Below are 21811 nucleotides of genomic sequence, written 5' to 3' on the forward strand. Positions count from 1 at the left end.
ATTTGAAAATTTGCAGGTCATATATTTATATTGACTACAAATGGAGTCACAGACATAAATTGATGATTTTTTGGGCAATCTTGAAACCTGTTCTCAAGTTTCTTTATCAAAATGAAAGGCAAGACTGTATGTTTTTCAATGTTCACAGGACTGTGTTTAGCCAACATACAAAATGCATACAACTATGACCGAACATATGTTATTCTACAGAATAAACAGGTTCTACTTAGTTGTTATGATTAGAGCCTTAAAGTAGTGGTAGTGTATCCAGTAGTGGTAGTGTATCCAGTAGTGGCCTTAATGGTAGTGATCAGTGATTGACTGAAAGTTTGCCCAGCAAGCTACTGACTCGACCCATATCAATCTTACATTTGGATGGAAGGTTTTTCAGCTGTGCTATGTATTAAGTAAAGCAAGAATCTGATAGTTCTTTGCTTATTCACATTTTTCTGTTTACTGTTCGCCAAGTGTATGTAAAGTTCTGATGCAATGACACAGCTGTTCTACTCAGTGTTTGCAGCTACAATAATACCTCTTTGTTTGGTGCCTTGTTTTTTTCTTTCTTCAGCCTCTGACAGTGACAGCACCATCCTTAACCATTGCAGAGAATATGGCTGACTTGATAGATGGATATTGCCGACTGGTGAATGGAGCCACGCAATCTTTTATCATCAGGCCACAGAAAGGTAAGGAGGTGTTCCATTCTGGTACTGGCTGTGCTCTGTTCTACTGATAGATTATCTTGCACTTGAACAGAAGACACAAGGTAGCTTCAAAATCATCAGGAGAATGTTTTCTTGCTAGAAGGAAACTTGAGGTATTTTTGCCTAGGAAAGCACTGACTGTCAGTATCTCTCCACTGCAAATTAAAGTCACTCTTAACAAGGATCTGTTATCTTGAAATGATACACCAGTATCCAAGCAGAAATTCAGGAGATGTTAGTTAGAATGCATCATTCAGGTAGAATTGTGATTTTTGAAGATCAATTTTCTATTCCCAGGTATCAAAATCTCTCTTTTATTATTTAAACTTTGAGAGAAGTTTTGTGAGCTTATCTCATGAAACAGAGCTAAAGCAACGTATGGATTTTATACGTTGATGGGTAGTTATTTTTATAGCAAACTACAAGATGGAAGCACTGGGATAAGGATGCAGCTACAGCTAGATGTAAAGAGATAATTAAATTAAATTTCAGAAGATTTTTTTCTAGTTTCAAGTAGTTTTAATTTTTGAAATCTATTCAGTCAGAGCCCCTTAAAATAGAAACTTCTGTCCTTTTGTACTTGCCCTTGATTACAGAAATTCATCCGGCATTTCTGATTTCTAAAACAATAAACTATTTCCTCCTTCCCTATTTCTCTTACAAGAATATACACAAAGCCATTCCAGAAGCTCTACAATCTGAACATAAGTTTTTTTTTGATAGCCACATTTTTGCTTTCTTGTACCACTGGTATTTTATTCTCTGTAGTTCAGATGGGGTAGCGTTACTGACATAGCTCATGTCTTTCGTAGTTCTTTGTTTAGCGTCCTGCCTGTGTATGGCTCTGAACTTCTGTGTAATCATCTGCTGTCAAAACAAAGCAAAAAGCAAAGAAAAAAGAAAACAGCAAAAAACCCTGCAAAAACTTGATAGTTCAGCAATGAAGAAACGTGATTTTAGGGTGTTGGACATTTTGATAACACTTCAAGATTGTTCAACTTATTCTTAAATTCGGGTATTTGTTTCTTTTCATTCTTAAAGTGTGCAAATGAGTGGTAGCTCCCACGCACAGCTTTGTTGGAATTTGCATTAGTCGTGCAACTTCGTCCCCATACAAAGGAAGATGCTCCTTTCAGCACAGATTCCAGTCTTCTAGCCAACACTGCACGCAATTCAGTGACGATGAACCATTGGCACCAAAACTGAACACCAAAAGGATAAGCTAGCATCAGTAATAATGTTAGTTTATATTTCATCCAACAGTAAAGTTGGCGTTGCTTCTCTTGTTTATTTTATACCTCTGAAAAATAATCTTTTATGCCTGTTTTTATCTGAAAAATATTCACAATTTCTTACCTTTTCTGAAAAAATTGTGATTTGGGATTTCTTACAATCTTCATTATTCGCTCCCCAAAACTTTCCTTTCAGTACCACCAATGGACTGCTGGTTTGTCAGCATTGTCCAGTAGACAATGTCCATTCTTGCCATTTCAGCATTGGTAATATTTCAGAAGTTTGCTCCATTTAATTTCTGCTGTCAGTGCAGTTATCAACTTGTTTCTTCAGAAGCAGAAGCAACTGGAGTGGCTTCCATTTCTTATCTACACGTAAATGCTCTTAATTCAAAAGCATACTGCTGCCTGCTGACTTCCACAGGCAGTTCAGGTCTTTGTGAAGTCTTAGCTCCATTTATCCAATTCACGATCTTCCATTGCTGTTCATTGTGGCACTGATTGTGCCCCAGTCATGTCTCTTGCCATTTCTCTGCCAAACCCTACCCTACTTGGCTCTATGCCATTCTTACACTATCAAGGGGAAAGCTCCCAACCAAAATCTCTGCAAGATTTACCGTGTCCTTGGTAACATAACCTGTTCCATGGTGCATACAGCTCCATGTAAGACAAACAGGGCTAATGGGTCCTTCCTTACTGTTGCTTCAAGTCTCGGTGAAAACTGATGTGCTTTATTTTCACCTCTTTCTAATTCCTTAATCCCTCTGATCTGACTTGCTTATCATCAGTTGTTATGTCTTCTAGACTCCCTGAGCACTTTCCAAGGCAAGATCTCTGATATTTTTTCTGTCATACTGTTCTGGGTTCATCTGTGCTGTGCACTGTGGTTTGCCTGTGAGCACTACTGCAGAATAAATCCATGCATGTAATGGAGCAGGTTTACTTGTTTGTATGGTATCTGTATTAGGGTATATATTAACAGAAAGCAAACAATAATTCATTTAAAAGAACGTTATATAGCACTTTGGAACATTCCTCCTTATGCAGATGTTAACAGAATCCTTCCAGTTAAAAAACTATTTTTTTTTTTCTGAGGTTTTTTCTTGTCAAATACCATAACAGTACTCAACTCACTAAATAAATGTTGTAGGAGAGCCGTCCCCACCACGTTGCGTTCCCAAATCCTTTCCACAGTAAGCTTTGAAACATATCAGAAACAAATAATATAACAACCCTGGATCCTACAGATGTGTTTTTTCCCCTCCATGAGCTTTCCCATTCTATCTTTATTCTAAATAGGTATGTTCATGGCAAGTTTCTTCATAAATTACCTTCCTTGCTTGCTATAAGAAACCTGTGTTTTTGTGATGTAATCAGTCCTGCTATCAGCTAGTAATCCAATTTCTCTTAATCTGGCGAGATCACTTAGTAATGTTTAAGCATGGAAATGGCACGAGGAGGCCTTACTTCAAAGATCCTGTTCAGTTTGGGCCCCTCACTACCAGAAGGTCATTGAGGTGAGGAGGTGCTTGACAGTGAAGCTGGTGAAGGGGCTGGAGAACAAGACATATGAGGAGCTGCTGGGGGAAGTGGGGCTGTTTAGTCTGGAGAAGGGGAGGCTGAAGGGAGAGCCCATCATGCTCTGTAACTACTGAATGGAGGTTATGGTGAGGAGATTCTGCTCTTTTCTCAAATGGTAAGCAGTGAGACACAAGGAAGCTGCCCGAAGTTGCACCAGTAAGATTTAGTTTGGACATCAGTAAAAATTTCTTCATGAGTGGTTAGGCAGTGGAACAGGCTTCCCGGGGAAGTAGTGGAATCTCCATCCTTGAGGGTATGTAAGAGATGTGTGGATGATCTTGATCTTGAAGGTCTTTTCCAACCGAAATGATTCTATGATATGCTTATTTTTCCCGTTCTCCCTGTCATTGTCTGACTGTCTACTTGGGGCTCATCTCTGGCAGCCACAGGGGTGTTGTCCATTGTGGCTGGTCAGTGTTACGTCCTGCATATACCAGTTGTTGCTCTTGAGCAGCTCTACATTCTCCTTCCTTCTCCCCAGGGCTTTCATGTTGTCTACCTCTGCTCCTATATCAATCAAAAGGGTAAAGGGCCAGATCTATTCAGAGCATTGCTCTATTGCTAATGAGAATAAAATGAGTCATGCTTTCTGCAGCCCCGGAAAAATGATCAGAAATAGTGGGGGCTTAGTTACATAGAAGCCATGCATGCAGCCTCTTTTTTTTTAACCAATCTGGAAATGAGCATTCATTTAACTTGTCCTACAGTCTCTACTTTCCTCTCTCCATCCTTATCATTTTCTTGCACCATCTCATAGCTATCTACAGTTGCTTACACCTTTATTGCACTGGACAAATCTTTTTTCACTCTCATAGAATTAGATAATGCTTTGGATTGGAAGGGATGTTACAGATCGTCTAGTTCCATCCCCCTGCCATGGGCCCAGACACCTCTCACTAGTTCCTTTTGGCCAAGTATCCATCCAACCTGATCTTCAACTCTTCTGTGGATCCACAGCTTCTCAGAGCAACCTGTTCCAATTCCCCACCATTCTCACAGAAAATAACTTCTTCTTTATATCTTGTTTAAATCTTCCTTCTTTTACTTCAAAGCTGTTACCTCTGTTCTTATCACTACACTCTGAGAAAGAGTCCCTCTTCACCTTTCCTGTAGACTCAGTTTAGATACTGGAGGACCACTATAAAGTCTTCTTGGAGCCTCCTCTTTGCCAGTCTGAGCAACCCCAACTCACTCAGCCTGTCTCCATAGGAAATGTGCTCCATCTCTCTGATCATCCTCATGGCCATCCGCTCGATCTGTCTGTCCAGCAAGTCAGTGTCACATTGGGGGCTTCAGAGCTGAATGTGGTGCTGCACCAGGTGGCATTTCATGCACACTGCCTTTCTCCAGTTCCATCACAGTTCTTCATTCCAGCATCATCAGAATTAGACTTTTGTGTTCAGAGCAGTTAGTCTGCCGTTTATGTCTTGCCCATTTTAGAGCTGTTGATTCTTACGGTCGTCTGCTACGCTCTGCTTTTTAATGTCCCTGCTTTCTGTGGCTGAAGTTGAAAATAGAACAGCTTTCTTAAAGCAAACAATCATGAAAACATAAATGTACTAACAGAATGCTAATCAGATCACAAACTCCAAAGTCTTATGAAATGCTTGTTTAATCTCAGATCACTCCGTATCCCTCCATGTTATTACTTGTTAGCTATGTAATTCCACCTCTCCTTCTCTTCACATTCTCCTTATCTCATAAAATCCGTAAATGGGTTTCTTGACAAGTAGAATCAGGATTCTGTTGAGAGATGTTACGATATGATCCTTGCTTTATTTTTTGCACACCAGTGAGATGGTGTTCAGTAAGTGAAGTTGGGAGTTGCAGAAGCAGAGTGGGAGATAAGTTTAAGGAAACTTAATATTGCCCTGGGAAGTTAGATTTTGTATTTATTTCTCTTTAGATCTTTTTTGATATGTAGCAAGTGACTTTACCTTACACTGCCAGTTGCCACCTGTATTGTGTTTCTCTCTTTTTAGAGGGTTTGGAGTCTGTTTGCAGGAGAGAGAAACAAGCTTATCTGCAGTTGAAATCTTTGAACAAAGCACTCAGGTCCTGCTGTGTTACAGAATTGTTTCTCAAGTCCTGAAATATGATACTTACATGTTCCACACACACACAAAAGAGGAAATTAAAAATTCCATATTTAGAAGACAATTTTGAATATTGTAATTAATATGCAATTGAATTGCCTTTTCAGTATCAAGGTTAGTTAGTTTGAATAGCAGTTCATTAATTGTACTCCAGTTATCTTGAGTTAAAATGGAGTTCTGTATGTTTGTGTCATTTCCTAAACCTTTAAAAGCAATGTACTGCACGTCTGTTACATCAGTAACACCTGATTCACCATTACATTCCTTGCCAAATGTGGGAGAGGTGTTGGAGTAATCAGCAGCATCATAACTGTCAAGTTTATGGAGACTGCAATACAGGACACTTTCACAGACTGACAGCTGATGGAAGCATCAGGAGATACCAGATGGACTTAAGCTTCTGAGTCTTATTCCCAATCCTAGGGAGGACTGCACGGTGCTGGGCAGGACCAGTTTCTATGCCTGTTTCTCCAAGCTTGATGTCTTTTGTCTTATTTTCATCCAGTGTGAGTCCCTCTTGTGCCCATTCTGTTCTCTGTTTTTTGGATAACCCTTTGTCTCCAATCCTTTTGATGCCATCCAGGCTTCCGTTCTTGTACTTGTCACTCCACAGTACCTTTCTGGATCTTTGTCTTTTCTTTCTTTGCAACTGGAAGTTATTTCCTCTAACTTTTTACAATACCTTTATGTCCGGTTCTGCCTCATGCTTCTTGGATAACTGGCTGTCTTTCTTCCACCCTCCACTTCTAAGGTGCTTGCTCATATGCTTTGGAAAGCTACTGTGCCATCTCCAAAAATCACAGCTCTTTGTTTCCCTTCTTTCCTGTATCTTTCTTTGCAGCATCCTCATCTGACCCTGAGGTGCAGCTCTCTTCCTTTCTGCACTTTCAATTAAAATTGAGCCTGTCTCTTTTTGCTCCAGTCTCCAAACTCAGTAGCTTTGTAGCTGGATCTGGAGGATCTGCACTTGTTTTATAGGGAGGGAGGAGGGTGTGCAGCCCAAGTCCACACTCTTCCATTTCTTTCAGGGCACTTTATCTGTACTACAGTGATTTGGAGGAAGATGCTTTAATTTGTTTTAATGTTTTAATTGCCCTCTTTCTCTCCTTCCCTGCATACTTCAATCTACTTCAAATTGTTGGTGTTTTACGGAAGGGTTGGTAATTTCCCCATCCTCCTTTTCCACGTGCGTAATGAGCTCCTCATCAAAGAGATATGAGACAAAATACTTTCTATCCAAGCATTTATACACAGGGCCATTAGCAAAGAAAGATTGGCAGGGAATTTGAAGATAGTTTGTAAGGAGACATCCTCATCTCTGGCTTCTAGGCATTACTGGTGTATGATTTCAACCCAATGTGAAGTTAATATTATATGCTGTATGCATTGATGATTTATATCAGTATTCTTGTTTGGAAGTCTGCATTGATTTCAGAATTTCAGTTTATGTGTGTGTATATTAATACATAGGTATTTATATACTGTATTTACCTGTGTACTGTAATATATGGTTAGCATGTCTTGGAAATGAGAGAAGTATTTCTCAGTAGAGAGATGAGATTTCTGCCATACCTTTTGCAGGTGATTTATCAGAGTTATTTATTGTGAATAAAAAAAGTCTCATATTCCGTATACATTATTATTCTGAGATAAGACTTTGCCAGAATGTATGCACTGCTAGTTGGAATGAGCTGTGTTGGTGTGCTGCTGTTGATATAAGTATTGAATGGTCTTATGAGTCAATGCAATTTCCCTGGAAGGTTGTGATGATTACTATTTCAGCCTTGTATATATTGGACATTGAGAGAGGTCATTGGGAAACTAAAATACAATTTTAATTCTGTTTTCTTGTTCTTTACACAGAAGGTGAAAGAGCTTTACCATCAATACCAAAGTGAGTTTAATACTTTCCTTTTACATATATGTAGTTCAAAAAATGCTTTCAAAAATGGTTTTGTTTAAGTGACACTTGACACTTTTTGTACATGCTTAATTTTTATTGTTGCCTTTGGATTCTAGGACAAATAGCAGGCAGGCACTTGGAACCATGGGGCATAAGTGACTGACAGCAGCATTATAGATACCACAAATGAAATTTGAGGGAAGAAAACTCATAGTGCATCAGTGATACTTGACAGTAACAAAAGTAGGATCTTCTGGAAAAAGCTAGACTGGGATTCAGGCTATTTATTTTGAGTCCATGAGTAAACTTAATTGCAGGAATGATGCCTAACAGTCTGTGTATTGTCACTTCAGCCTCTCTGTAGATCAGTCTGCAGTGTTGGTTTTGCTATTTGCTTTACTGCGTATGCAAAAATACAGAAATTTTCTTCCTGTAATAAATCTTTTATGTCTTTTTTTTTTTTTCAAATTATATTTCCATCATGGGATCAGTCTGAGTTGGAATCTCCAGGTTCAAGTGTGATAAAGAGTAGCGTTCATAGAGCAAACAGTTTTTGATCTGTTTTATTTTTAAATGTACTAATGTATCAAAATATATATACAGTAATAATTATAAATGTGTTGAAAATCTTAATCTATATCTGGCAAAGAGATCTGATTTCTTTTTCTCTGAGTGATTTAATGGTGGCACTTTACCCAAGGTATTTGCATCTAATAATTCTTTGTTTTCCTTGAGCCTTATCAAGCAGTATCCAGCAGCTAGAGATAATGATTGAAAGACTGTAAGAAGTGTAGCAGTTTACTGTGTCTTCTTTCTTTTTCCTTCGGAGATCAGGAACTGTACTACTCTGAGCCAGCCACCTCATTCTGTTTCTTCCTTAACTCCTAGAGTGAGCCTGCCATTTTTGTTACTACTTCTTAATCTACTGAATGCAGTGTGGAACATGATTTATTCCTGATTGAGCAAGAAAAAAGCCACTTGGATACTCTTCCTTCACAGGTCCTGCTGCAGTCCTCAGTAGCCAGGTGGTAGATTGCTCACAGTGCAGAAAGAGATAAAAAAAAACAGGGAGGAAAAGCAAATGGAAGTCCATGCAGGAAGCAGGAAGATTGGTAAACAGTGTGCACTCATATAGGAGATGAAAACTTTTATTTGAACGAACTGAGAAAAACTAATTACAGAGTTTTCACTTTAGTGCTTTTTTTTTTTTTTTTCCTGTCTCTAGGGATTTCTAGGATAAAGTAAGGTTTGAAGTAGAAACTTCTTCCCGTTTTTGGGACAGTTTACCAATACTGGCATTGTAATGTTGAGTCTGTTTAAACAAGAGCACCACATACATTCTTCAGCTGGCAGCAGGGGAATGGTCTTTTGTCAAGTGTAAAAGTACTAGCCAGCACCATCTGGAGAGATTTGCCTTTACAGATTTCTCAAAGCATAAACTGCTGTATTCCTCTCATAACATTATAACTATGGCTATATATGCACGTGTATGTGAAATAAGTTACTGGAAGAATTCATTGAAATTTGTTAGTAATCAATTTCTATAGCTAAAACTGTCTAATTGTAATTGTTTTTCTTCATTTATTTGATAGGCAAATCAACTTAAAATTGCTCTGTAAAATAAATCAGCTTACAGACAAGAGCTCGATTCATAATTTCTGTTTCCAGTATTGAATACAGAAAGTTGGAAGACCATCAGACTGTCTACAGTGGCAATATTTAGACATGCACTGCTTAACTTTAAAACCTTTAAACAGTTTTGTTTCTCTTGCTTTTCTTAAAGTTTGTTCTGTTGTTGCCAAGTTGCTCTCTAATTAAAAGGTAACACGTTCTCTCCACTCTCACTCCCCCAGCTGGGTTTGAAGTGGTAGATTCCTTTCTGACTTTTCTCCCCCTCAAAATGTGTCACTGTGGAAAATGGATTGGCCCTGCTAATTACAGTAGGTGCCCTGTTAGGATGAATTCACAGTGTATGTGACTGTGAAGAATGTACAGCATTCAGCGATTCAAACCTCTGTTTTACAGGCTGGCCAACAATGAGAAGCAAGGAGTAAGGTCGCACACAGTCTCTGTATCAGGTAAGGCTCTGAAAAAAAATGCAGGTTTATTTTTACAGCTAGCAGATGTTTAGACAGATTTTTCCTCACAGTTAGCTCACTTGTTGCCCCATGGCTGTTGATTTTCCCATGACCATAGCTGTGCTGACTTTGCAGTAGAATTCATAAAGAGGAACTTTTTCAGCTGTCCTTCTGTGCAGTGAGAACAGCCACATCCGTGTGGGGAAGCAGGGGTAAAATACTTGAAGGCAAGGCTGACTGTCAGTGTTTCCACTTAGGCCACTCATCACCAAAACTATCCATCTTAAATTACCTGAGGATGTGTTAAATTATGAAGGAGTAGCTTTGAAAAGTGAAAATAAGCCATTAAATATCTATCATCACTTCTGAAAGAAGAAACTCAATAGCAGATTTGTTGTAGCTGCTGCTTAGATCAAATCACTTAAATTTTTTGCTGTTGAAAACCGCAAGATAATTGAAGGATGATGAGCATGTAATGTAGTAGGTGTTGTTTCTGTAGCTTACAGGCTTTTAAATTTCTATTAGCAGCTATGTTTTTTGTTTGTTTGTTTGTTTGTTTGTTTTTTAAGTTTTCATCCTCCAGAGAACATTTTTATTTTAAAGGCTCTCAACAAATCCTTTTGAGGGATTGATTCAATGTCTCAGTATGAAAGCATTGTTAAGTACTTATACATGCTATCTATAAAGGAGATTTGCAGTGTGGAAGTGTTATTAAGATTGTGGTATGTCCATATAGATTTATAGCGTTTGGCCACAGACCTCAAGAAGCATTACTGTGACCCTGTGGAATGTCCATCCTTGACTTACAGGGAGGCTACAGCTTCACTGGAACGTTTTTGTGACCATTTAGTGGCACATACTCAGGAAATGGAGAAGGAGGAATGGTGCATAGATGTTTGATTCATTTCCTACTTTTCAGATTCCCATCCCCATGCTTAGGTTTTTTTTAAAGGTGTTTAAGATTCACCGCTGGCATAAGAAGTCCATATTTAGACCTTGTGCAAGAGCCTTGGTGAGAGGATCTGGAATTAAAATGTCGATCAAGCTGCAGAGGTATGAAAGATCTTCATCAGTTAACGTTGCCTCTCAGAGTCAAACAGCAGCTGACCAAGCAAGGTTTAGGGCACTGAGGGAGATGAGCAGGAGGCATGATAAGCGTGTTCTGTCTTTTTGTTCTTCTCTACTCTTCTGAAGTAGTGGTTTGATGTTAATATAGGGAAGGTAGCTGTGATACCACTTACCTCTGCTGTGTAGGGCATCCCATACAGGTGATCGATAGCCAAATGGGAGCTTTGCTGCAGAGCCAGGGCTAGAGGGTTAGCATCTAGCAAAATGCAGGAGGTGTACAGTCAAAGAAGCTGTAAAGTACAAAGCTGGCTCATAATGACAGAAGCAAAACAGTCAGTTAAAACCAGCATATGCCCTTGTCTGTCTTTCTAGTAACAAAATCAAAACCAATAATGTGTTCTTCTTTTGTAGTGAGGTTTTATAGCTTTCCACAGAGAAATCATTGTTCTTGTGTCCTGTACCACGTTTCAAACCATTGGAAACACTGACATAATGCTGGAATGATTAAAACTACTGCATTTATTATTCAGTCTCAAGGGTTTGTTCTTAAGAAAGGCACAAAGAATACTGAAATTCTCTTTTTATTGTTTTTGTTTTGGTTCAGTTTTGCCCCCACATTACTTTGAAGTGTGCTGTGAATGTCAGGATACTGAATTGAAGTCATAAAGTTGAGTGATAGCGATTTCTCCTTGGGAGTTTTGGCTTACCCTAAGGAATCAACTTGTTATAAATGAGGCAGTGCTTCATGTAGATGTGAAAAAGTCCCCTCCTGTCGTCACGTGTAACTGATCCATCATATGGAACAACAGAGGCAACAGATGTACATTATGTTCAGCTAACCCGAGAGTTACAGGTCAGCGGAGTCCGACAGCTGACAGCATCCAGTGCAGAGCCAGCTGTGGATGATGCTATCTTGGTTTGGAGAATAAGAGCTTTTCTCTGGTGACATTTAAATGCCTCAGAGCTAAGGACTTCAAATAAGACGATCTTTTGTAACTTTCTGACAGCTGTAATATCATCCGTGCCTTTGACAGTTTAAATCATAAATTAACTCAGCTCTTCGTTGCAGTGAGATTGCTGTTCTTTATTTAGATCTCTCCCAGTGCTAACACTAAATAGTAAAAAATCATAAACAAGTTATTCTCAGGAAAATCTAGCAGTCAGACGTATTTATAGCATTTATCCCCTTACTACTGAAGGAAAATTTCAAAGTGAGCTCCCTACCACAACTTGGAACCAAGCAATAGCTGAATGCTGATGTGGAACATGATTGGTGGTCTAGGAGTACAGGTATTTGTCTGAAGTTTTATAGGGTTGAAAATGAGCTTATGATGAAAGATGTCTTGTCTTGCTGTTTGAATTATGTATTAATCCACCTTGAGATGTTTCTGGTCTAGTGAAATGAAAACTTGTTCTTTCCAAGTCCTTCAGTATTCCAAGGCATACAGAAAATGAAAGTTTCTAAATTTTTTTATTTTTTTTAACTCTAGTTTTAAATAAAGACCTTTTCAAACTAGTGAAGGGTGAAGTTGGCTCCAGGAATCTCAAGCAGCAAATTGCTGAACTGGGAGCCAAGAAATGTTCCCTAAAGGCCGTGTGTCACGGAACCAGGTTGCACTGTGGCTTTCTCTGTTCTGGCATTCTTTGTCTTAGCTCTTTGTATTTAATACTTCTTACAACAGTGATCTTTTATTATGTGCAAGTAAGAAATTTTTTAAACATAATGGGAATTTTGCACCTCAAATTTTACATTAATCTGTGTGTTTATATATAAATTAGAAGCCCAGTTAAATATGACAGTTAAATATTGCATTTTGGATTTCTTTGGCATATATGGTGTTTTTGTTAAAATTACTGAGTCATCAGAAGTGAGTAGTATTCTAGTTCATAGTTGGATGGCTCCACCTTGTATCTCCCTCTCCATCTACTTGTGTTTTTTGCATTAGGAAAGCATTCTTACTGCTTGGCCAAGAGGGCACAGTCAGGAGACAGTAAGGCTGAATTATTGGCTGTGTGCAAATAGTACATCTAATCTGTAGGAAAAAATGTAGCACTTAAATGTGATTTTATTGACTGCTCTAGTCTACAGAAACTTATTTTGGCCAGCAGTTAGTTTTGAAATAGCAACCATTAGCCTTAGTAAGGTGATGTGCATATTTCCTGATCTACATATTTCCAAAAATAACAATTTACCCCGTCAATTACATATTATAATAAGTATATATATATAATTATATAATAAGAAAGCTACACAGTTGTTCACTCACTCCCAGCCTTCCCAGCGGGATGGGGCATAGAATACAAAAAAAAACAAAGTAGAACTCATGGGTTCAGATGAAACTGTTTACTGAGATAGAGAAAAGGATAATAATTATGACAAATATATGTATTTAACAAGTGATGCACAAGCAGTTGCTCACCACCCCCCGGCCAATGTCCAGCTAGCCTTCCAAGCAGCAGAGGAGAGCAAGAGATGAACCCCCAGCCCCTTAAAAACTCCTTCCCCATGATGTCAGATAGTATGGAATACCCCTTTGGCCATTTAAGTCAGCTGTCTTAATTCTGTTCCCTCCCAGCTCCTTGGGTCCTTCTTTGGGAATGGCCTTAGCTCTGTGCAATACTGCTTAGCAGCAACTTCAAACATTGGTGTGTTATCAACATTATTTTTCTTGTAGAACCAAAACATAGCATCATAACAGACACTCTGTAAAAAACAGTTCCATCCCACCTGACTTAAGCCATCTAAGCAACAGATTCTGTGCCAGATCCTTTATTGGGGAAGTAGGTAACTGAAAGAGAAATTTGTTGTGTCCTGTTCCATAGTTGACATGGCTGTTCTTAGCACAAAGAGCATATTAAAACTGAAGCTGGAAGGAGAAGCTGTAGGTTATACCATGACTTAGGTCTTAATAGTTGCACTGCTTATGCCCTGTGTAGGAGAAACTGAGTCTTCTAGAGGGAGCTTTATAGTAGAAATGTTAGGACTTTAGCCTCCTGAAACAGATGTTTCTTTGCCAGTTTCCTGTTTCTATCTTAAAATCAGACTCCTGGTATAATGTCATTCCACTTAAATCACTTACCATGGTTAATTCCTGATTATGGCAGTGTCAGTGAAATGGCATAGAGAAGATAGCTCTCAGGGGCAGTTTATGAGATACTGAGTTTGAAGTAGCTGTCACCTTAGTCATTTCATTTGGCTGAGATTTAAATTTGAATTAAATATACTTTTTTGAAGGAAATAGGCACAGATGCAGGGTATGGTGCAGCTCATTCAGGAGGCAGACTTCAGTTGGTTACCAAGAGCGATATGAAACATAGCTAGAGCCAACTGTCAAAGCACAACAAGCAGCAGACAAAAAGAAACACCAAGTATATTCACTTGATTCCAGTATTACAGCAATTATGAATGTTCTTAATAAAGACAGTGTCAGTGTAGCAGGTGACCAGAAAGTCTGTTAACGATGAGGGCTAGTCACAAGCAATGCTGTGAGCAAGGATGGAAAGACAAATGGGATTTTGTTGAATCACTTCTACTTGCAAAGCACCGTGCGTGCTCTGTCTCATAATTCTGTACTAAAAATGAAAGTCTGCACTGTGTTCATTTCTGAAAGAGTTTCTTGTTTAGGACTTACCATTTCTCATTCCTTTTCGATAAGTTGGTAGAGTAAAAAGGTGTTTTTGCCCAAGGTTGTAGAGCAGGTATTTTTGGAAGCATGCTCAATTTATCAAGTCACTACAAAAAGACAGTGTTGAAAATTGTATGCAATTTATTATGATAAAAAACAGTTATCTTGACTGCTTACGACTTCTGTCTGTTCGCCCAATTATGTCACGTTTGACAGCTCATTTTTCTGAAGACTGGCACTGTTAGCATAAATTGTGTAGTTACACATTCTGATTATCAAGTAATTAGAGGAATATAAAGTCTGTACAGCTGTAGCTCAGCTGCGTGGTCAAAGAACTGGGAAGCATTTGAGTCAGATTTGTTTGTTTTTTTTGGCAGACTACCCTTACAAACCTTTAGCAAGTCATTTGTCTCCAAAGAGAAGATACTTGCATAACTCACCCAGCTATTTTGATTGTTAATAAGATAATATGCTTTAAAATACCCTTAATGATGATAAATTACGGTGTTAGGCTTCTCATCACAGTCAGCTAGGCAGGTGTTATCTCTTTGCATTTTAAACTCACTAAAATGCTGCTTTTCATGCACAGTGAGACCAGAATGAAGTGTGATGACTGGGAGCTCTCTGTCAGTGCCTGGGAATGTCCTGCCTTGATTTCATCAATCTCCATCATAGTTTAAAGCTCTTCCCCCTCTTTCACTCCTCCTTTGCCATCCATTTTTTTTAATATAAGCAGACACTTCGGTAGTTTGACTGAACAGATGTTCCATGCATTTTCACATTTGTTTGTTGTTTATGTATGTTTGCTCTGACAAATACATGAAAACAACTACTTTTATTCCTTCCACGGATTTTTTTCCCATGTTTTTTTCCCCAAGCTGGTTCAGGAATATATACTACAGTAGAAAGGGATGTTACCTTTTCCAGCTTTCCATTCTCTGCTCACACACTGTCCAGATAAGGAGCTCCAGGAGTAACTGCCCTCTACATCATAATGTCCCTTGTAAAATAGGAAGTGGAATGGACTTTTGGTATGCAGTAACATCGAGTGCTTAGTACTTGGGAGCGGCACTAAACAAAATAAAAGCAATCCTGTGAGTTTGGTTTTCAGCAGCATTTTTGAGCTTTGTGGGCATTTAGGGAGAAGCCAGCATATCAGTGGCTGGAAGTCAGTGTGGAATGGTGTAAATCAAAGTAGAATCCATTTCAAGCAGGTGTTTTCTAGGCTCCTGACAAAGAATTGCACGTTCTTTTTTGAACTTAGAATTGACTCTATCAAGAGGAACAACTTCTGTAGCTAACCTGAAGATGTGATAGTTTTAAGGCAGAGTGTTCCTCGTTTTATGTAGCAGAACGGTGGCACAAACTATAAACAAGGGGTCACAAATAACATTTGAAGTGCAGAGGACAAGTTGGTCTGAGTATCATCAGTCGTCAGGCTGTGCTGAACTAAAAGGCCGTTTGATTTTGATGGTTGCTTCTTAAGGAAGAAGGTGGGTCAGGTTTCAACCTGCTTCTGCTTCCCATGTGTCCAGACAAGAGTAGCAGCACTGCAGTATTTCAGGCTTGAATTAGAGTGGGCAGGTCAAGAGTTGAAGCGTCTCTTCCCTTTCAGATAGCTTGCATTGCTTCCAGTCACTTTATACCTGTTCTTCTGTTTCACTGCAGTGTATTGTATGCCTTTATTCTTATTTCAATACTTTTCCGGATGTCTAAAAATAGCTGTAGGACTTCTTTCTGTTTGCACTGTGTTGAAGGCTTTGTTATGAATGTTACCTCAGCCTTGTGTTAGAACGTAGTGCCATGTGATATGAGGAAAATAGATCCCTGTGATTCCATTAATGTGTTAATTCACATAAATACTATAAACTAACTTGTAAGTTTGCCCTCTTTGCATCTCCTTCGATGTTTAACATTGATTGATGTTCTGTCACTTTCAGTGGCACATAAGTTTTCACAATTGATGAATCACACTGGCAGTTTTTAAAGTGATGTTTTGGTACAATAATAAATCATACCCATGTGTTTTACCTTTACTGTCTTAGCTAAGTGGGAATTCTACATGGTAGGAAGTTATCCATTAGATTCGCATGCATAAAATTCAGCGTGCTCCCTCCAGACTTAACACATTTAATGCAGCTCTCATCATCCCTCAAACTCTGGTCAGAAGAAAAAACGAAGAGTAGAAGACAGTGCTTTTGTGTAAATATAGCTCCTTTAGTACTTCATAGGTTTCCAGACTCCTCCATCCTGCTGCTGGGGTGTTGGGCTAGCATGCTGCTCCTGCACGGCTTGGGCTCTCAATTCTTCCTGCAGCCCCTATTGGTCAAGGCAGCTGGGCTTCACTCCTCAATTTTGAAAGGGAGTATCAGCAGCTGGGTGGGAGTCTTTGGTTGACGCACATTTTGCATCATCTCTCTCATTTCCTGAGATAGAGGGGAGAGGGAAGAGAAAGCAGAGAGGAGTGAACAGATGATGAGAAACAAGAGGAGCAGCTATGCTCAGGTTCCTTGTATCATCCTGTTTCCTTCTTTCTCACCTTGTAAAGTTGGTCTTGGCTTTCTTGTGTTCTCTCCCGCTTAGAAATCTCTCTCTTCCTGCTAAGCACTTTGCTAATCAAATGCAGTGTTGTATTTCAGTGGATAGAGAAGCAGTACTTTTTTCTTGTTCTGTGTAATTGTAGTATGTGAAATAGTTGTTTCATATTAAGTTCTTTTCTCAGGGTCCAGAAAGTCAGTGTTACATGTTTAAGTCTTCACTTAAGCGTTTTAGCATAGCACATTCTAGTCAAGCTTAGGTGGGCATCTTAAAAAAGTGGGTTATGCTTCTGGGATGGACAGTACCTCTGCATTGTGAGTGGGTGGTGTAGGTAGTTGGCCAAGGCCAGCTTCTTAACATAATCTAGTCTCACTTTTTGAAAGTGAAATGGGAATAATTTACTGCTGTAGAAAAGAAGTAAGTGTGCTTTAGAGTTTCAAATACGTTCGTGTATCCATTTTGCATATATAGAACTGTAATGTAAACCTTTAGTTTTATGTTCATTCGCTGTAAATGTTCTCCCCAGCCTCTTTTATTTCTAAATAATTTGTTTTTCTCTTTCCTTTTCTTGCCTCTTTGTAAAGGAGTCAATCACTGTCAGCATAAAGTAAAGAAAGCTAGACGCTTTCTCCCTTTCGTCTTCTGTTCCCATGAGCCGCCACCTAAGGGTACTGCACTGCTCTTTGTATAGGCTGCCTTGTTAACACAAAAGCTGAAATACTAACTCAGTTACTGGTTGGTTGTTTTTCTTTTAATACTTCAGGCTCAGGTAAACAGAGTTCCAAGAATAATCTCATTAAATTTCTGCTACCCCTTCACTCTGTTGAATTGGATATTCGTGCAGTGTCATAAACTTGCTGGTCCATGTTTTAATGAGAGGCTTTGTTTTAAGCATTATATGCTGCAATTAATTACAAGCATTAGTATTTTCATTTGTATATCTATTTTGGCTATACTCTTGGGGTTTTTTTTTTGTTAACAGATTTTGACTTCATTCTTGGACCCCTGATACAGCATGCTCATGAATGAAGTAGAATAGCAACAATAAGCATCAGCTGGGATCACTTTTAATTACATATTGAATACAGTGATGCTTGTGGCTTATACTGGTTCAGCACTTGGTCTGGACCGTTTTGGCTTTGTTAGGTGTAAGAAGAATTGAATTAACAGGTCCATTACTTCTACAATATTAATGTGCATTTTTAAAATCAGTAATATCTAAAATGCATCAGCTTGTGCTGTAGTTTTTGGCGTGGAATGGGGCTGTTACAGTAATGCAGGCTGTGGTGCTCATTGAACAGCTTTCCTGTAGAGTTGCTCAATATAACTAGTATGCTGTGTATTATTATTGCTTAGATTGTTCCATTTCTTACTCTTGCTTTTGTGATAGCACAGGAGTGTGTTTCCTTCCAAAATAGTCAGCCCCAACTCTAGTTACCAAAAGTCACATTTGTACGTGCAAAGCCAAATTGGAACGACCCATAGCTGTAGGAGATCCATTCAGTAGCAAAAGATTAAAGAACAACAGGATTTCATATTTCCTTGTGCATTAAAAGAACTAGTTCCGCTTCCGAATTTAATTTTTTTTGTAATGCTGTGTTTAAAAAGTCATTAACTCTGTTTCATCATGCAAGCTTCTCAGAACATATCTTTGTCCCTTGGGTTTTAGGTGAGAAGTCTTAAATTCCACTACTTTTCTGGTTTCTCTTGAGTCAGGTATATAAGATAACTGCAATCTGAATACTTTTGGATTACTCATGAATTTAATAGTGTATTTTCCCCTCCCTTTCTCTGTCCCTTCTCTCTCCCCCTGTTTTTCTCTCTCCTTGCATGCCACCTGGATCTGCAGATGAAATTAGTGGGGACGGTAATATGTTTTCTAGTCTGTGTGTTACTAACGTGCAATATGCAATTCTTACATCCATGTAGCAGTTAACGCATATTTCAGCAATCAATTTTATACACATTTTAGTTCAAAAAGCAGTCTGTCTTGGGCATTAGCCATTAAATATTGTACTTTACAGGCTGTGCAACCAGCGCTTTCTGCTAAACTGTAATTGAAAAAGGGAAATCTGTTTCAAACTTGCAGGGATGTGGTATTGCATGTGTTTGCAATGGGAGTTCTGGCATGATGCAGAGAAAGTTCATAGGTTTTTCAAGAGTGTCCATTCAGTTTGATTTAAATGATTGTTACATGCTTGGTTTGGCCAGTGAGTGTGTTCAATGGCTGCTATACAGCATGGGAAATGAGTCTGCTGAGGAGATGCTTTGAAGTCATCAGTAGTCCACTACTGCTACTGCTGCTTACAGAATTCCGTCTGATATTGGGAAAAAAAGTCAATCTGATACTGCTGGTTGTGTGTCTGTGTCTTGATTCTTACAAGTAGGAGGTATTGCTTTTTACGTTCTGTAATTTGTAAAGGAAAACGATAACAAGGAATAATATTTTGTGGCCTTCCTCTGAATAAATTGGGAGATGGATATAAATTCACACCTCCTTTCTCTCAGATAAAAATGAAGATAATACTATCTCTATTTCCTTCAATTTCTTAACAGCTTGAAGGGCATTTTTGCAATCATAAATTCAGAAATTGATTTTCAGATACCTACAGACAGGTTTCGATTGATGTTTATCTTCTAAAAATTTGGGCTCTGGTAAATGGAAAAAAAGTCATGAGGAAGGACATTTCAAAGAGCATTTTAAAATAAGGGATGAGCTATTATGGAGGTAATGCACTGAAATTTCATAAACATGTTCAGATTTAGTGAAGTTCAAATCGGTTTACTCATCTAGACATACCAGGGGCCTTGAAAACAGAGTAGCTCCTGGAATCCCTGCTTTACTGAGCGTTTTGCACTGGGGAATGCTACAGCACATCCTTCTCCATAAAGAAGCCTGCAGACGTTGCCCAAGTGGGCCTTGCTTCAGGCTCTGCATGGATTCTGGAATATCTCTGAGCAGACGTAGTCTCAGTCTTAGCTGACTTGAGTATAGTCTCTTAAAATGTGGCTCTGATCATGGGTTATAGAGGTTGGTTGTCTCTTGTAGAAAGCACTCTGAGTCACTGTTAATGCCTTGATTGATTTATTTTTTTTTTCCTCTTAATTCCTGGAAATGATGTATAGGAATTACTTTCTGAATTCTCATTATATGTTCCTCTCCAGAGTGTTAAAAGTGTAACAGGAAATACTTGTGTAGTTCATTGCAAACATTTTATTCATTTAGATTGGCTATGAGGACCCTTTTAGTTTCAGGGTAGGTTTGAGCAATGTCTTAAAACCATGCAGTGCTCTACAGCGTTATGAGTGAACTTCAGTAAATTAAAGTGGGGAGATGTACAAGCCAAGTCATTTGTCACATTCGTAAGCACAGTTCCACAAACTAGTGTGACAAATGATTTAGTTGTTTAAAGAATAGTGTGACGCCACTTTTCTATCTGGACTCCTTAAATTCTTCTTGTAGTTGTTTATAGTATCTTTCATTCAGTCCATTTTTTAACCAGATGGGAAGAACTCTTCGGTATCATCCTCAAATAACAACTTGTAACACTGGCTGTTGTATATTTCACCTAACAAAAGTTTAAAAATATCTTCAGAAATATTATAAAGAAGCAGAGCGATTACCCTGATAACAGTCATGTAACACTGATGTTTTCTTTGAGATGTTTGCTTACTTTTCAGGTGAACCTCGAGTTTACCTTTCTGTTAAAATTTCAGTTTGTATAACTAGGAGAAAAAACATACCAAGAGATTAGAGATGCAGAGGGTGGTGACACACAGGAACAGGTTGCCCAAGGAGGTTGTGGATTGGATGCCCCATCCCTGGGGGCATTCAAGGCCAGGCTGGATGTGGCTCTGGGCAGCCTGGTCTGCTGGTTGGCGACCCTGCACATTGCAGGGAGTTGAAACCAGATGATCACTGTGGTCCTTTTCAACCCAGGCCATTCTGTGATTCTGTGATTAGTGCCCCTGAGTGTGCTAGCTGTTCACACTTGTGCACTGTCTTCATAATTCATTGGATTTTGGTTTGGCGATTCTGTTTTGCTGTATGCTAAGCAGAAATTGCCTAACACAAATTTAAATAGTGTAGAATTTGCTGTTTTTATGAGACAGGAAATTCCTATAGGGGTTTGGAAGAAAAAAAAACTTCAATTTTGTGTTAGTACTATGAAGTTAGGATCATAAATCTATATTTGATTGCTAAAGTGTGTTGAACTTCAAACACACTTCATTCAAACTGTACAAACACAGTGTTCAAACTGTAGGTTACCTCAAGTTTTCTAGTTGCTGGCTATTGAGTTTGTTTGAAAATCTGTTCTTGTTTATTCACCTGTATAATATTTAGGAGCCTTGCTCTGCTGTCAGAGTTGGCTTTTTTTGGATTGAGGGCTGCCACCAGAAGGGATCATCCCAACCTTTGCTTTGTCCCATTCACCATTCAGAAACCATGGCTGTAGAAATGATGCAGAAGAGCTGTAGGATTGTACATATGCTCCAGGGCAGAAGAAGTGAATTGTGCCTTTCAGAGGCAGCCCAATATGTAATCACCTGAAAACAGCTGTTAAAACCTCATACTGGACTTGAAATTACTCAATTTTGAGAACCTCTGTGCAATTAAAGTTGGTGAATAGAATTTAACAGCCTGGCAGTGACTGATTATCGCACTGCTGTGGATGGGTTTGTAAACCCTGGGAGAATTTCTGACCATTAGGAAATGACTTACGTGACCTGGAAGCTCTTCAGAGGAACAGAAGGAGCCGCTGGTAGGACAGGACGTGCCACCAGTTACACTGTCATGAGAACTGATGATGCAAAATAAGAATTAAACAGAGGAAGAAATACGCTGTTGTTTTTCTGATAACTTTGAGAGCTGGATGTTTTCTAAAGATGCTGATTTGAGACAGCAAATCTGGTTGCAAATTTCTACTAAAAAAAATTGAGAGTAGTACAGGAAAAAAGATCTGTTTTCTTTAGGAAATAGTACA

The 21811-nt window shown here is 38.8% G+C and overlaps 1 protein-coding gene across 30 annotated transcripts in view; it reads left to right on the top strand.

Moving 5' to 3' along the window:
- PTK2 (protein tyrosine kinase 2) overlaps window positions 1-21811 on the top strand; it is a gene marked incomplete at both ends in the record, with an annotated part of 141740 nt that overhangs the window by 71909 nt on the left and 48020 nt on the right. For 11 of the 30 annotated variants that reach the window (XM_079533535.1, XM_079533542.1, XM_079533538.1 and 8 more), the window contains 4 exons: window positions 569-686; window positions 7477-7507; window positions 9542-9594; window positions 18676-18693. In XM_079533535.1, coding sequence (XP_079389661.1) covers window positions 569-686; window positions 7477-7507; window positions 9542-9594; window positions 18676-18693 — 220 coding nt within the window. Of the gene's footprint in view, window positions 1-568; window positions 695-7476; window positions 7508-9518; window positions 9595-17410; window positions 17495-18675; window positions 18694-21811 lie in introns of all 30 variants that reach the window. The other 19 variants (XM_079533529.1, XM_079533537.1, XM_079533540.1 and 16 more) reach the window with 3 other exon arrangements.

Source organism: Tetrao urogallus, assembly GCF_951394365.1.
Source record: "Tetrao urogallus genome assembly, chromosome: 3".
NCBI classification, from domain to species: Eukaryota; Metazoa; Chordata; class Aves; order Galliformes; family Phasianidae; genus Tetrao; species Tetrao urogallus.